Here is a 16,868-nt window from a genome sequence, read left to right as displayed (position 1 = left end):
CAGTAAAATACTGAAATTTACATGATTTTCTCGTAAGCTTCCGTCAAATCCAAAGTTGACATTTCGTAACTAAGGAGCCGCATGTTGACTTGCTGAAATTAGTAAATATGCAAATAATGCAATAGAATAGAAAATAAAACAAAACCTACCTCAAAAATTAGTTTTAATACAATATCATACAAATTTCGATGGTTCAAGTAACAGAAAACTTTCAACTTGAGCTGTTCATTTGTATGACGTCATGTGTTGAAATGACTTAAATGCGCCAAAAAAAATAATAGACTTTCTCGGAATTTTATTTTATTGATTTCTCTGAGCTCTTGTGCATTACTTCTTTTTATTATGCATCCGAATAAGAAGATAACAGTTATTTTGTATTTTTTTAATTGCACTTTTTAAAACAATAAAATTGGCAAAGGGTCTGCAAATAGGTTCCAATACATGTAGATAAATACGTGGGAAGTATATTGTAACAGCCATTATTATGTACTGTAAATTCAGAAATTATTGCGAGGTTTTTATTATTGCGAATAATACGACTGAGTTGTAAACGCAATAATTAAAACTCGCATTTTGTAATATTTTAACTGAATTAAGCATGACTTTTCTCAAAATCGTAAAAATTAGAATCGCATTCAAGTGTAAAATGAGAAAATCGCAATAATAAATGCACGCAATAATTTCTGAATTTACAGTATATCTCTGAGTCTGCACTAAGTATAGATATATCTAGAATTTTATCATAGTGTTTTTACAAAGCGAAAGAAGCACGTCATATTAGAATTATAATTTCATAAAAACAAAAACAAAGAATTAAAACCATGGTGGTCTGACAGTAGCAAATGTTACCTTGTGAATCAGAACATAAAAAATCTTGCTCAGTTCCTCAGTCTAGTTCAAAGCAGGCTTTATATGCACCTTACATTAACATGTTCTTGTCATGAATATGATTGTAACATATGCTATTTGATGTCAGACAGCTTTCCATAAATGAAACAACTACCACACATGCATTAACAGCATTTGAAGTAACCAAAATGCTTTTGTTGTAAAATTTCAGTTAAGCATTAACCAGATTCCTGAAGTATTAGAACAGCCAGCATGTCCTATTCATTGTCCTGAGGGTAGTATTATGTATGCTGAAGCTGTCAACAATTGTATGTTACCGAATGTTATGATGACTATTAAAATGTTTGGTCCTCAAGTCCATTCTTTACTGCAATCACATGATGGAAATATGCCATTAATGAGGTGAGTGGTGATATTGTCTTCTTGTCAAAACACAAAACCAGGTATAATGTATTTTAATTTCATCACTTATATGAAACATCAACAGCTTAGTAAACATATTAATGATGATGTAAACATTATCAACGATTTAATACATTTAAAAATTCATCGAAATACTCAACATAAATAATTAATAGATCTTAATAAGATATTTCAAAGAAAAAATATATGTATGCCTTTGAACTTTTTGGCCAATAGAGAAATATTCTTTTTTTTATTCTTTTGTTTGATTTTTAGATCATTTCGTGTGATTACTTTGAAATTACAAAAACATTAAGTTTTATAATCAGAAAGTTGAGAACAGAACCAGCAAATAATTATTTTCCCATATCATTAGTGTCAAATAAAAGGTCAAATATATTTTTTTTCTTCAAATTTACATTCCCATCCGTCAGTGGACACAAATTCATGGCTCATTGACATCTGTAATTTGTTCATTCTTTTGTCAGTTTTGTTTTGTACTTTTAGCTTTGCAATATGCTTTAGTGCTGAATTTGGATGTCTGCCTATTGTTGGTGATAATGGTATACCGTTAGAACATCTGATTAGCTGTGTACAGGGAATACAAATCCAGGTATCACTGTCAGGTGTAAAAAAGGTTCAATGGGCTGAAAACAAACCTTTATCTCCCCCAGGTAAGATATCTATAGCCTTGTTTCATTTCAAATTTTTATTTGTTTATTCCTGAAACTGCTATACTAACATGATGTTCATCAAAATGTTTATAAAAGGAACTTTTATGCAACGACTAGAAAATCCCAAATATAATTGTTTATTTAAATTACCTGAAAATGTTTCATTAAATCATTTAATATTGATATTTTGACAGTTAAAAAGTTTGTTATGGTAAGTATTTCCCAAATAAAAGTTGCTGTTAAGTTAGGATCCTTGAATCAGATATCTCATTGTGAATTCAACCCTTTTATATGTATGTTGTAAAGCTTTCAAGTTTAATTGTTGTAACCTAAACATTCCCTTTCAGATTCTCCAACAGGTGGCAGTAACCCATTATTAAGCCAACAATTGAACCAGTTTAGTAAAGAGATGATAGAACTGTTAAAGTCCTGTCCTAAATGTAGAATGCCATTTAGCAAGTTTATACCGTCTTACCACCATTTCTTCAACAAACAATGCAGAGTGGCTGATTATGGTTACACTAGACTTAAAGATTTGTTTGATGCTGTTCCTCATGTTCTTCAGGTAATATGCAATAAATGATATTTAAAGTTGACCAGCCTTTTTTTTTGTTTTACAGGAGAAATAACCTTTTGCCTGAAACTGAAAGCTAAATGGATCTTTGAAGGCATGTTTCTAGTTTTCAATAGAATTCATTATGAATGAAGTGCTATACATATGACCTTTGAAAATACTAGGAAGACCACTGCATAAACCATATGTTCAAACTTCAATAGCTCAAAGAAAATTTACCAGCAAGGGCCTTCTGAGACCCCAAATAACTAAACTGGAATACATCTGGAAAAAGACAAAACATACAGTATTTAGTGAGATTTAACTTGATTGGAAGTTCACAGCACTTGAGTGATAAACCATTTTACTTATTTCACACAAATTTAATATCATATTTTTATACATATTAATAGGTTCTTGGAACTGGTGAGAGAAAAGTTTTGACATTGAGTCATCGCGCCCAGATTAAAAGATTTACTTCAGACTTACAGAAAATAGTGAAAGCTCAGTATGGCAAACAGTTGAAGCTCAGTTCCTTTACAGATAATTATAGTAAGTTGGTGTTTGAAAATAGATATTCAGAAATATTTAAGGTTTTTATTGTTGAAAAGCTACGTAGGCCAGTTTCTGGTGCAAGATAACCTTGCTTTTTCTTCATTGTTAGCTTTTTGGTCATAACATTTATTACCCTACAGTAAAAATACTACTTTATAACAGTATTTAATGATGATGTTTTTATTTCAGCTTTGGTTATGAATAAAGATTTCGATGCCCTGGAGTATGGTATGGCATGTGTAGAAGATTTACTGAATGATGTTTCTCCAATCTCAGTTATAGTAAGAAATTTAATTTACTATCAACTTTCTCAGTACAATAGTCTATTTGCCAATTCCCGTATTTGACCCTGTAATTAGAGATCCCTTTTTATGGCGGTCGTATATAAGTATGACGTTGGGGTCGTCGTCGTCGCCCGAAGACACATTGGTTTTCGCACTATAACTTTAGTTTAAGTAAATAGAAATGTATGAAATTTAAACACAAGGTTTATGACCATAAAAGGAAGGTTGGGTTTGATTTTGGGAGTTTTGGTCCCAACAGTTCAGGAATAAGGGGCCAAAAGGGTCCAAAATTGAACTTTGTTTGATTTCATCAAAAATTGAATAATTGGGGTTCTTTGATATGCCAAATCTAACTGTGTATGTAGATTCTTAATTTTTGGTCCAGTTTTCAAGTTGGTCTAAATCAGGGTCCAAAATTAAACTTTGTTTGATTTCATCAAAAATTGAATAATTGGGGTTCTTTGATATGCCAAATCTAACTGTGTATGTAGATTCTTAATTTTTGGTCCCGTTTTCAAATTGGTCTACATTAAAGTCCAAAGGTCCAAAATTAAACTAAGTTCGATTTTAACAAAAATTGAATTCTTGGGCTTTTTTGATATGCTGAATCCAAACATGTACTTAGATTTTTGATTATGGGCCCAGTTTTCAAGTTGGTTCAAATCAGGATCCAAAATTATTATATTAAGTATTGTGCAATAGCAAGAAATTTTTAATTGCACAGTATTCAGCAATAGCAAGAAATCTTCAATTGCACAGTATAGTGCAATAGCAAGAAATTTTCAATTGCACAGTATTGCACAATAGCAAAAAATCTTCAATTGCACAGTATTGTGCAATAGAAAATATTTTCAATTGCACAGTATTGCGCAATAGCAAGAAATATCTAATTGCACAATATTGTGCAATAGCAAGAAATTTTCAATTGGAGATATCTTTCTTGTCCAGAATAGTAGTTGAATCAACTTAAATCATTGTTTTATACAATATACAATGTATATTCACTTTTACTATCAACTGATAAATTAAAACAATCTTTACCATTCAGTGATAACAAGCACTTTATTTTACATTTTTATACGACCCCAAATTTTTTTTTAGTTTTCGCACTCTAGTAAAAGTGAAAAGAAATCTATGAAATTTTAATACAAGGTTTATGACCACAAAAGGAAGGTTGGGAATGATTTTGGGAGTTTTGGTCCCAACAGTTTAGGAATTAGGGGCCAAAAAGGGGCCCAAATAAGCATTTTTCTTGGTTTTCGCACCACAACTTTAGTATAAGTAAATAGAAATCTATGAAATTAAAACACAAGGTTTATGACCATAAAAGGAAGGTTGGGATTGATTTTGGGAGTTTTGGTCCCAACAGTTTAGGAATGAGGGGCCCATAGGGTCCAAAATTAAACTTTGTTTATGGGCCCAGTTTTCAAGTTGGTCCAAATCGGGGTCCAAAATTAAACTTTGTTTGATTTCAACAAAAATTTAATCCTTGAGGTTCTTTGATATCCTGAATCTAAACATGTATTAAGATTTTTGCTTGTGGGGCCAGTTTTCATGTTGGTCTAAATCATGGTCCAAAATTAAACTTTGTTTGATATCAGCAAAAATTGAATCCTTGGGGTTCTTTGATATGCTGAATCTAAACATGTATTTAGATTTTTGATTATAGGCCCAGTTTTCAAATTGGTCCAAATCAGGTTCCAAAATTAAACTTTAGTTTGATTTCAACAAAAATTGAATATATGGGGTTCTTTGATATATGCTGAATCTAACCATGTATTTAGATTTTTGATATTTGGGCCTGGTTATCAAATTGGTCCACATTGAGGTCTAAAGGGTCCAAAATTGAACTTTTTTTAAGTTTAAGTTCTTAGACCACATTCATTCTGTGTCAGAAACCTATGTTGTGTCAACTATTTAATCACAATCCAAATTCAGAGCTGTATCAAGCTTGAATGTTGTGTCCATACTTGCCCCAACTGTTCATGTTTCAAACTCTGCGGTCGTATAAAGCTGCACCCTGCGAAGCATCTGGTGTTAGTTGTCTCCCTTAACAGGCACATAATTTTATGTTGACAACAGAGAGGGAGCTGAAAGTGCAAATGTATCTGTGCCTAATGTGTGTAACAGGAGCCTGTAAATCAGTGGTTGTCGTTTGTTTAGGTGTTACATATTTGTTTTTCGTTCATTTTTTTACATAAATAAGGCCGTTAGTTTTCTCGTTTGAATTGTTTTACATTGTCTTATCGGGGCCTTTTATAGCTGACTATGCGGTATGGGCTTTGCTCATTGTTGAAGGCCGTACGTTGACCTATAGTTGTTAATGTCTGTGTCATTTTGGTCTTTTGTGGATAGTTGTCTCATTGGCAATCATACCACATCTTCTTTTTTATATAAACAACAAACAACAACAACAATACTTTATTTTATGGTGACTTGAGAAACACCAATACCACTCAGATTACAATTCTACCTTGACAGGTAAGTTTGTATCTAGCCTATAAAATACTTATTTAGCCTTGAGAATTGAAAGGTCAGTTTATCCCATGCATACAAAAGAAGTTTACCTATGAGGGTCAGAATGGGGTTTACAGAATAGAGAATACATGTAATAGCAACAAAAAATAATAGAGAATAGAGAAAATGAACATCAAAATAAAGAATAGAGAATAATTTACTGCAGTGCAAAAGTATAAAGAATAACTGTGCATAATAAAAAGGTAACTTAGGTAACTGTAAGGCATACTGATAATATAATCATGATCAATGAACATAATTGATAAATAATCTTGTAACAGAAAGACTAAATAGTAAAATCATTTTCATGAGAATTTTACAGAATGAGAGTTTTTTCAAGGCTATTAAAAGAAAATGCCCTAAAACTTTAAAGAATACAGATATTAAAAAACCCATCCAGGTCCTCATGTTATTTACCTTGTCAAAATATAGGCCACACCATTGTTATTCCAAGAATAATCTACACATCTAGTCAAACTGGTTTTAAACTAGAGATCTAGTCAAACTGGTTTGGTATAACTGACAGTTTGCTCCTGCCCTAGATGTCTATTTTACACTGACCTTATGTGTTTGTGCTTAGAGTACATTGTACTGTCATATTTATTGGTTTTCTGTTGGGGCATGATCTAAACCTGCAAAACAGTGGCTTGAGATTTCAATTTAAAAGGAATCAATAAAATCTTAAAAGTTTATTCTATATGAACTGATTTTAGTATAATAAATTAATATTTGGAATTTCATATCCTGATTGATGATTTTTTTTGGGACCAAGATGTTTTCTTCATTCTAATTCACATTATAATTATTTAACCTTCAATTCACATTAAAAGATAAAAAAAAAAATCAGCTCTCGTTTAGAATATTTTGCAACTAAATTATAATCCTTTAGAATTTGGTGTAAACAAAAAACAAGAGAACCTGCAAGCAGAGTCTATTTCTATAAAGCCGATAGTTTTTTAATATCTGAAAAGAAAACTAACACGTAAAAAAAAGGCCGAAAGTAACCCCTAAATTTCAACATTAACATATTTTGAACAATTGAATCAAGATGCACAAAGTTTAAGCATTGGTCAGAATATAGGGTTCTTTTGTACTTTAACAATATCACAATATAATTACATTAGATGTATGTTTCATTATAATACGTTATTCTGATTGGCCAACTGCACATCTCGTGCTATTCCTGAAACAATTGTATTAGACAATAACATTTATCATTCATGATGACACGAGGTCCCACAATAAAGTGCACAGGTAAATTCAATGAAAACTTGATAAAAATCGTGTTTTTATGATTCTAGCTAAAAAAAAATGTAATTATAAGTATTGAATGCTTCTTTTTGTAACTTTATATGGTTGTAAAAGCGTTGACCGTGCGCACATTTTTAGTATGAAGCGCTTTCGCGCTTCATACAAAATGTACTTCGGTCAACGCTTTTACACCCCAATAAATTTACAAAAAGCAGCATTCAATTCTTAAAACAATAAAGTGACCTTAATTTTGGACAAGGTAAATGGCATGAAGCCAATTTTACCAACTTCTTTTGTATGAATGGGATAAACTGACCTTTCAATTCTCAAGGCTAAATAAGTATTTTATAGGCTAGATACAAACTTACCTGTCAAGGTAGAATTGTAATCTGAGTGATATCGGTGTTTCTCAAGTCACCATAAGAGGGTTACACAGTTAGCTATATAACTAATCTTCCCTGAGGCCCTCATCATGAGAAATCAAACAAAATGCAAACATATACATTGCATACATTAGTATAAAAAGTCAAGTATGATAATAATGTTTAATACAACTTGATAAAATGTGATGAAAAAAGAAAAAAAAATTAACATGATGACATGATCAGTTTTTAATATTATTGATATAGCTAGGTTGATTTCAGTAAATGATCTGTTATTTTGTATTTGAAAGAATTAACATTTGTAATATTTCTTAACGGTATTGGCAAATTATTCCACAAGAATGGTCCAAAATACATAAAAGATTTTTTGAACAATTCTGTTTTTGGTTTAGGGAGTATGAGGTTTCCTTGAACAGCATTTCTCAAGGGGTATGGATTTCTGTCTGAAACATAATGAAACTTGTTAGTAAGATATGATGGGGCATCACATTTAATGCACTTAAATGTCATCACTAACTTATGATATTTTATTCTCTGTTCAACTGTCATCCAGTTTAAATGTTTGAATAAGAGTGCAGAAGGAGCGAATGGGTCTGTTTCTAGTATTAATCTAGCAGCCCTCTTTTGTAATTTTAATATCCTTTTTAAACCCTCACTGCACAATCAAACTGAACTGAAAACACGGAAACCTTTCTGGCAAATTGAAACACCTATATATATATAGTTACAGCCATTCGAACCTTTTCTATCTTTGACTGTTATGGTTTTAATTATGATTGTTTATTGGGCCATTCCGTTTGTGAACCTTGCGTCCTTGCTTCAATGGTATCTACGCCATGAAATCCTCATCTTCAAACGCATTGGCCGTTCGTTATAAATTTAGTGTTAACACATGACATGGGTAAAATCTCTTTGTTTTTACTGTGCTATAATCTGGATAATGTGGAAGATTGTATCACTTGATTGTTAATAGTTAAACAACTCTCATTGTAATGTGGCATTGCTCTTTGCTTCGTTCCAATAATCATATATTTTGTTTTATTTTTATTGATGAACATATTGTTATCATTGCACCATTCCTCTACACCATGTAAATCTTCTTGTACCTTTGACTAGAGTTTGATAACAATTACCAGAAAGATGTAAAGTTGAATCATCGGCATATAAATCAGTGCAACAATTTTGCATATAAATAGGAAGGTCGTTTATGTATAATATAAAAAGAAGGGGGCCTAATATGGAGCCTTGGGGGACACCATACTTGATATAAAGTTTTTCAGAATGAGCATTACCAATTTGTACTTGTTGAGTTCTTTCATTCAAATATGATTTAAAAAAAGAAACAGCAGTATTATCAAATCCATAAATTTCAAGTTTTTTACAGAGAATATCATGATCTACTACATCAAAAGCTTTCTTAAAATCCAACAGGACTGCTAAGTTGATATTACCATCATTCATATCCTGTATCCATTATATTAAGTTTTTCAAATCATTTAACAACATTTAATTTTTTATTCCACTAAAAACTTTCAATCCCAGAAGTTATTTTTCAATAAAGATTTGTTGAAACATCAATATATCACTTTCAACTTTTCATGCTTTGCATTGGCAACAGCCACTGTTGTCTCTGGCATAGAACCAGTCTACGATTGTCAAAGGGTAGTAGTTTGTTTAAAAAGTATGTAATAACAGAATAAAATCAATAATTGGCAAATAGACTTTAAGATTCCAAACAAAAATAATTGGTCAATTATCAAACTTCTGATTTTTTTTTCAAAACATTGCATTATTGCTTACCATGTTAATTAAAAGTATATTTATAAGATATTTATGTCAATTCTATCAAAATGCCTTAAATGGTTTCTTGCTGCTGCTGCCTTCCCTATTTTAAATTTTCCAGCTGATATTAGTTTCAATCATTGGACAGACATCTCATGAAGTTGCAGGATATCCATGATAATCTATAATTTAATTGTATTTCTTAATTTAAGCTTATTAATGGACAATCTTTTTAGAAATGACCCCCCTGATTTATCTGTTTCAGGTTTTGCAAGAGGATACAGATACTATCATTGCTATTCCAAGAAAAGGTAAAATTTACTCCTTTTGCAGTCAATTTATTGTCTGGCCTATGATGAATGCAAAAGAAGATGGCATCTTGGTTGCAGGTCTCAGTCTTTTAAACAGTGAACAAAAACTGGAGAACTATATAACAAAAACTTTGTCAAAGATCATGATGTCTGTAATGTCTGATTAGTTACAGAGAAATTGATTTTTTTGAACCTGTAAACAGCTATGCCAAAGAAGTTATTGATACATGTTTTTGTCTTACAAGAAAATTATAATGAATGCATGTTTATGGCTAATTGGTATAATTTTTTATATTCTTATTTTTTTATGTTTATCATAGATCAGACACCAGAAGAAATAGAAAGAACTAAAGAGTTTTCTTTAGAGGTTGTGGATTTATTGAAACATAATCCACAGTGTAGAATGCCTTTCAATAAGTTTATACCATCTTTCCACCATCACTTTGGTCGACAGTGTCGAGTCTCAGATTATGGATTTACCAAGTTACTGGACTTGTTTGAAGCTATACCACATATTGTAGATGTAAGTATACTCAAGAACAAAAGAAATGTTGCAAGGGAAATATGCATGACAAACTTCCAAATTTCCTGTCCAAGACTATATAACTAAACTGTAGACTGGATGTTGCCCCCTTGATGCATTGTGAATATGTTGGGTTTTCTGTCTCATTGATGTATAACCAACAATATATACTGTCTTTTGCACAACCTCAGTGGTCTCAAGGTCAGTGCTTACCTTGAATGTGGAAGATTATAATTAAATTTTTTGAAAGTTTGAACCAAAAACTTTTAATTTCAAGATTTATATGGTAAAATTAAGAAATAATTCATGGAAGCCAGAGGTTGTTGGAAATTTACACATGGCCTGGGCCGTGATATTCCAATTTTATCCTGAGCGTTAACATTCGACTAAGAACAGAGGAAGCGTACATCCAAGAAATGGAAGAAGAACCCACCAACCACATATACACCACCACTAATTGGGACACAGCAGTGAAACTTTACAAATATTCGCACTACCAAGGCCTAGAAGAATACAGATACACACCAGGAATATATCTACAAAACACAGAAATCTACGGAATAGACATAATTTTAATATCCAGTGCTACAGAACAAGAAAGAACTAACTTACTAACTTTATTTATTTATTCATACTTACACAAACATTTTATTCTATTTATATATTTAATTCTATTTTTAAATTACTTTTACTTTCACTTTCTGCGACGTCACCATAACTACCATTATGTAACTTATACTTCCGGTTAAAACCGCTAACCGCAAGAATCATACTTCACTGTCATATTTCCTTGTACAATTGTCCTGATGATGCCTATTGATTAGGCGAAACATGTAGACCCAATAAACAGATACATATTTTAGGAATATAGTAGATTCAATCACTGCTTTGTTTCAATTATGTTTTAAAATGATCTTTTACACTTTCTTTTATGAAACAGATTGAAGAAGATGGAGAAGAGAGACTTATACATTTAACAGAATCCGAGCTGAGAAAAGTCTTAGCAGATCAGATAGTTGAATTATTGAGAGCTCAGAAGAATCATTGTCTAGCATTACATCATCTCATGTCGGCTTTTACTTGCCATTTCGGTTTTAATATTCCACTACATGATTACTATGTAAACTCTGAGGAAGAACTTGTCCAGAAACTTAAACATGTAGTCAGAGTAAGTATTTAATTGTTTAATTTTGTTTCAATCTGTTTAAATCTGTTATATTTGGTCTGCAAATTGATAATTAAGTTTTTAAGCAGGTTTAGATCTTCTGTTTAGCTACTTAGCTTTTTTCCAAAGCTTGAAATTTTACAACACTCATTGTACAAGGAAAATTTTTGTCAAAGTTTTCTTGCCTTCAATTAAAAGGGGATGATTAGTTATGCTTCAGTATACCTGCAACCTCAATTAATTACATGCAGCCAGGCAGGTGTCCAGACCTGGTATTGGTCTTGTTAAAATATACCATAAATTTTTATGTCCGTGAACTAAAACCGTAACACCTTAGATATACACAAGCAAACTCCTACTCAATAAAACACCTCAAGAAAACTGCTTAATAAGATACCTCTGTCATTAAGACTTTACAAACAAAGCTTTAGCTGATTTACATATTATGAAATCTTTTTGTTTTGATAGATTGATATGATAAATAGATGTAAATACATAAGGCTGTTAGATCGACAGGGGACACCTGAATTGGCTAGACAAGTTTTACAGCTGTTGATGGATCAAAGCAGTGGTTCTCTCCCCTTGATGGAACTATTGAGTAGATATAAATCTATTTTTGGTAAAGAATGTGATATCAGACAACTTAAAGATGAACTTTTAGATTATGTTCAGGTATGAAGAATGGCATATTATGTGTATTATTTGCAAATGTGATGTTGAATTTTTTTACAAAAATGAGTTCTGACCACAAATTTAAATGTTTAACAATCTTCATTTTTATAAAGGCAAATTCAAGAAATCCAATAACCAAGTTTTCCTCAATTTCACAATAATTGAAGTCTGCAAAAATTATTGAAAACAATATATTGAAAGAAAAAGAAATGTTGAAGTGTACAGTCAAAGTGGAATTTACAAGTGTTGGTAGAAAATAATATTTCCTATGATGTGCAGCACAAATACATTGTTCATATCTTTTTCTATGATCTGAATAAACCTTTATTGAATTACAGATAAAAGGTGATGACGAGTCTGGTATCATCAGTCTTACTTCGCTCCAGGTGTTTGCTAGAGATGTCCGTGTTCTACTACAGAATGGTCTACAGGTTTATGTGTCTGATTTCGAGAGGGTCTACAAGGATCAGTTTGGTGTAGACTTAAAGCCTGCCTTATTTGGTTATACCTCAGTAGAGACTCTACTTGAAGCTATCCCTCATGTTGTCCAGTTCCAGGGTAAAACTCCAAGAAGATATGTAGAACTGTCTCATGATCTAGATGGTAAGTTCCAGGGTAAAACTCCCAGAAGATATGTAGAACTTTCTCATGATCTAGATGGTAAGTTCCAGGGTAAAACTCCCAGAAGATATGTAGAACTGTCTCATGATCTAGATGGTAAGTTCCAGGGTAAAACTCCCAGAAGATATGTAGAACTGTCTCATGATATAGATGGTAAGTTCCAGGGTAAAACTCCCAGAAGATATGTAGAACTGTCTCATGATCTAGATGGTAAGTTCCAGGGTAAAACTCCCAGAAGATATGTAGAACTGTCTCATGATCTAGATGGTAAGTTCCAGGGTAAAACTCCTAGAAGATATGTAGAACTGTCTCATGATCTAGATGGTAAGTTCCAGGGTAAAACTCCCAGAAGATATTTAGAACTTCCTCATGATCTAATTAAGTTCCAGGGTAAAACTCCCAGAAGATATGTAGAACTGTCTCATGATCGAGATGGTAAGTTCCAGGGTAAAACTCCCAGAAGATATGTAGAACTGTCTCATGATCTAGATGGTAAGTTCCAGGCTAAAACTCCTAGAAGATATGTAGAACTGTCTCATGATCTAGATGGTAAGTTCCAGGGTAAAACTCCTAGAAGAGATGTAGAACTTTCTCATGATCTAGATGGTAAGTTCTATTTCATTTACTGTGGATTCATTAATATTCGTTGGATACCAATTTTTGTGGATTTCACGGGTACAGGGTAACCTCGAATTTAAATGTTCAACAAATTACACATTTTCGAAAGGAATGAATTCAGACTTTGCCAAAACCATGAATTTAAATATCCATGAATATGCAAGTTTTCCTCAGGCTTATACCAAGAAAATTGGTATCCACAAAAATAAATGAATCCACAGTATCATTTTCCACAGTTAATATGAATACAAATGGGTGTGAAATGTATGTCTTCAACACAGCAAACTTACAACACAAAAACCAAAAGGAAGTTTTTAACAGATTAACAGTTGCAAATTGATAAACTACAGCACTTTCATTATTTACAAGGTATTAACAAGGTATTATTGCTAGTCTCTAAACATTGCAATAAATGGTTTGAGTAGCAAATACAGTCTCGCTTTATATTTGAACAAATGTTGCCAATACTTTTTAAAAAAATTGCCATAAAGCATTCATTTACGATGGCTTGTTAACTTATAAAGACTGAATTTTTTCTGTCATTTTTAGGGAATACTTTGTCATCACCAGACCCAAAGGCTATCAGTCCTCTCCTACTGCTGAGCAATAGTCCAACTAGTGGTAAGTTATTTGTCAGTAGTTTAGCCATGCTTTGTGTTCCCTATTGTAAAAAGTAAGAGGTACATTGTTAAACTCCACTGGTCTGCTAATGAGGTATATGGTATATCAACAAGTCCACATGGTAGACAGTTTTTATTATGAAAAAGTTCTTTCCACATATAAGTGTAATTCATTATCAAGAATTAGATTTTTATGAACTCTTAGCAAAAAGATAGATAGTTGAACTTAAAGACAATTCATGTTTATGTAAAAGCAAACTGTTCTTTGTCTAATCTAAAGGTTTGATAAATCAAGGAATGAAGTAAGGTTGATATTTATTACTTAAAATTTATAAATTCTTGCCATTATATAATTATCTAGTGGAAACCAAATCTTCCAAGTATCATTGGCATTTGGAATTTAATGCAACAGTCTTATAATTTATTTTACAGCCAATTTCAATGAGTATGTAGCTAAAGGTAATATCTTTGTTTAGCTTGCTTGCTAGCTGAACCGTTAAGTCATTGTTAGATTCAGTAAACCAGCCTCCTTTAAGAGTAGACCAATCTATCTGTCTATAGGACTAGGCTACTTCGAAAGGAGGGTAGTATACCTAACCTAACAATGACTTCACGGTTTAGCTAGCAAGCAAGCTAACCAAAGATATTACCTTACTCAATTAAATCAGCTGTAATTGATATTTTCAGAAGCAGAAAGAATAAAGAAACTGTTACCTTCCAGAAGAGATTTATTAAATGAACCAGTTCCATCCTCAGTACCATCACCAGATCTTCGACCTAAAGAACAATCTCCCAGGGATCTTATCTCTTTCGATCTCAGTACATATTCAGGTAAGAATTTTGTTTTTTCTAATAGATAAACTAAACCTAAATTGTCATATTTTGAATAAAAAGAATGTTTATGAACTTGGAGCATTCAAAGCGCTTTTGTTGATTAAATTTTATCAGGAAAGCTCAAAACCAGAAAAATGAAAGCCAGAGATACATAGATATATTAATACATTAGATGTATCACAAAAACAGACTTTAAAAGGATAACCATATTCATTTAAGGCCAGCTTTGACTGATAAAATCACTGATCACTTAATTTATACATTTCATTTCCATACTATAATCTGTCAGATGGAGTCATACCATAGAGTATATAAAAGTATTGTTTGGGATTATCTAATAATCGTAATATAAAGCAGAACGCAAGTATACTGTGTAATCTTTACTTCATGTATATTTATAGGTCTATAGCTACATCCTACACTGATGTCAACTGTAGATACAAAATCTATAAACAATGTCATTGATCCCCAGCTATTATTAACAGGTTTTAATTATACTCTGCTTTTTATTTAATTTTTATAATAAAAAAATGTGATTATCTCAATTATCTCAATTATTGTTTTTGTAGATCTTGCTGATCAGTTATGGCGTTTGAGTGAGGAGGAGAAAACTGGACAGAAGACCCCACTTTGTATGACTCCAACATCAGAACTGTTGCAGTTAGCAGCTAAATGTTTAGTCAGTCGGCCTCCAGATGTCAAAAATGACCCTCAGAAGTCTGAAAGTATCACAGATATTATCAAAAATGGCTGGTGGAAAATAGTAAAATCACAAGAGACCCAAGACAATTCTTCAGAAATTGAAACACCCAAACAAGAAACCTCCATAAAAGCTAATGATACTATTGGCAAGAGTTTATTCGAACAAATTTTCAACAGAAGCACAAATGATGTAACCAAGGAAGAAGCCACAAGGTCCTTGGACTTTAGAAGGAAAATCCATAGTCCGCTGCAAGATACATTGCTGTCACATGATGAGCTAGCTCTTACAAAATTAAAACAAGCAGGTATAGACATGGAGTCTCAGACAAAGAAAGAATGTGTTAGTAAAGACTCTATATCATACGAAACTATGTTTAGAAGGGATTTTCCTATAGAAACCAGCTCCATTAAATCTGATACTAGTACACTTAGCGATGTTTCACAAGATTCTCCAAAGAAATCTCCAAGGAAACCAAGACTTGCTGCAAAATTTGATATACCTATAGATGGCACTCATTAATACAAGTGTATTCTTATAGTAATACAAGAGATGTTAGTAATTGATTATTTAAGTTTGCTTTTTCAAAAATTATTAACAATATAGTAATGTTTAAGAGTATTGTATATTTTATCATAATGAATTGAGTAAATGTATGTCTTATACTGGTAACAAAGTAGTTCTCATCAAGTAACAATTCTCACCAACATAATTTTTACCTTAAACTGCCTTCATTCAGTGTCCAGACTGTAGCTTGACTTGTCATCTATCATTTTAATTTGCCTTTTCAGAATCTTAAGGACGATGGATAATCTCATTGTTCGTACACGAAAATGAAAATAACGTTACTTCATTGGCACAATTTCCATTGTTTAGAATGTTTTGAACCAATCACAACATTTTGGTGTACCCTTTGGAAAATATTACCCAGAATGCATTAGATTCTGAGACGGCAAATTATTTACTTGTGGCACTTCATTCTTGGATACGGTAAATAGATAAACTGACTAGAACTGCTACTTGAAAGAATTACTCTATCACCAGTAGTGTTTATTTTCATATACTCAAAAAGATTCATATTATTTTTGAATAGAGTAAAACCATTATTATTTATGGATATTTTATGATACAAAAAAAACTGCACTGTATTATCCTATTGGTTGTTTTACTTTTAAATAAAGTCAGAAAATTTCTGTGTTTAAAGTATTAGAAAACTTCAATCAATGTGAGATGATTTACTATAACTTTAAATATCATGTTAGACGGATTTCAGTTATAAATTTCCAAATATCTTTTTTGGACAAAGTTTATACATACCTGTCAACCTATGATGATGAAAATGCAGGTCATGACCTGCATTGAAGAATCAAATCTCAGGTCATAACGCGTACGAACTTTTTCTAGCTGAATTTCAGTATTTATGGTACATTTTCTTATAATGTATATCAAAGATACCAAAACATCAATGCATGTTCATTTTGTTTAATCATTTTAAATCTTATTAAATATTATTTCATTGCACTTTTAAAGATTTTTATAAATTTAAGTAACTCA

The 16,868-nt window shown here is 31.8% G+C and overlaps 1 protein-coding gene across 3 annotated transcripts in view; it reads left to right on the top strand.

Moving 5' to 3' along the window:
- Positions 1-16,494, top strand: part of LOC139488122 (meiosis regulator and mRNA stability factor 1-like) — a 37,177-nt gene extending 20,683 nt beyond the window's left edge. For all 3 annotated transcript variants that reach the window (XM_071273515.1, XM_071273513.1, XM_071273514.1), the window contains exons 11-23: positions 1,061-1,251; positions 1,759-1,925; positions 2,273-2,490; positions 2,892-3,030; positions 3,223-3,314; positions 9,516-9,561; positions 9,882-10,084; positions 11,025-11,252; positions 11,718-11,921; positions 12,260-12,524; positions 13,710-13,781; positions 14,468-14,611; positions 15,184-16,494. In XM_071273515.1, the coding sequence (XP_071129616.1) occupies positions 1,061-1,251; positions 1,759-1,925; positions 2,273-2,490; positions 2,892-3,030; positions 3,223-3,314; positions 9,516-9,561; positions 9,882-10,084; positions 11,025-11,252; positions 11,718-11,921; positions 12,260-12,524; positions 13,710-13,781; positions 14,468-14,611; positions 15,184-15,836 (2,622 nt within the window). In that variant the 3' untranslated portion in view covers positions 15,837-16,494. The remainder of the gene's footprint in view (positions 1-1,060; positions 1,252-1,758; positions 1,926-2,272; positions 2,491-2,891; positions 3,031-3,222; positions 3,315-9,515; positions 9,562-9,881; positions 10,085-11,024; positions 11,253-11,717; positions 11,922-12,259; positions 12,525-13,709; positions 13,782-14,467; positions 14,612-15,183) is intronic.
- Positions 16,495-16,868: the final 374 nt, after the last annotated feature.

Source organism: Mytilus edulis, chromosome 9 (genome assembly GCF_963676685.1).
Source record: "Mytilus edulis chromosome 9, xbMytEdul2.2, whole genome shotgun sequence".
In the NCBI taxonomy this organism is placed as follows: Eukaryota; Metazoa; Mollusca; class Bivalvia; order Mytilida; family Mytilidae; genus Mytilus; species Mytilus edulis.
The sequence above is the reverse complement of the archived record's forward strand: the minus strand, read 5'-3'. Positions and strand labels throughout refer to the sequence as shown.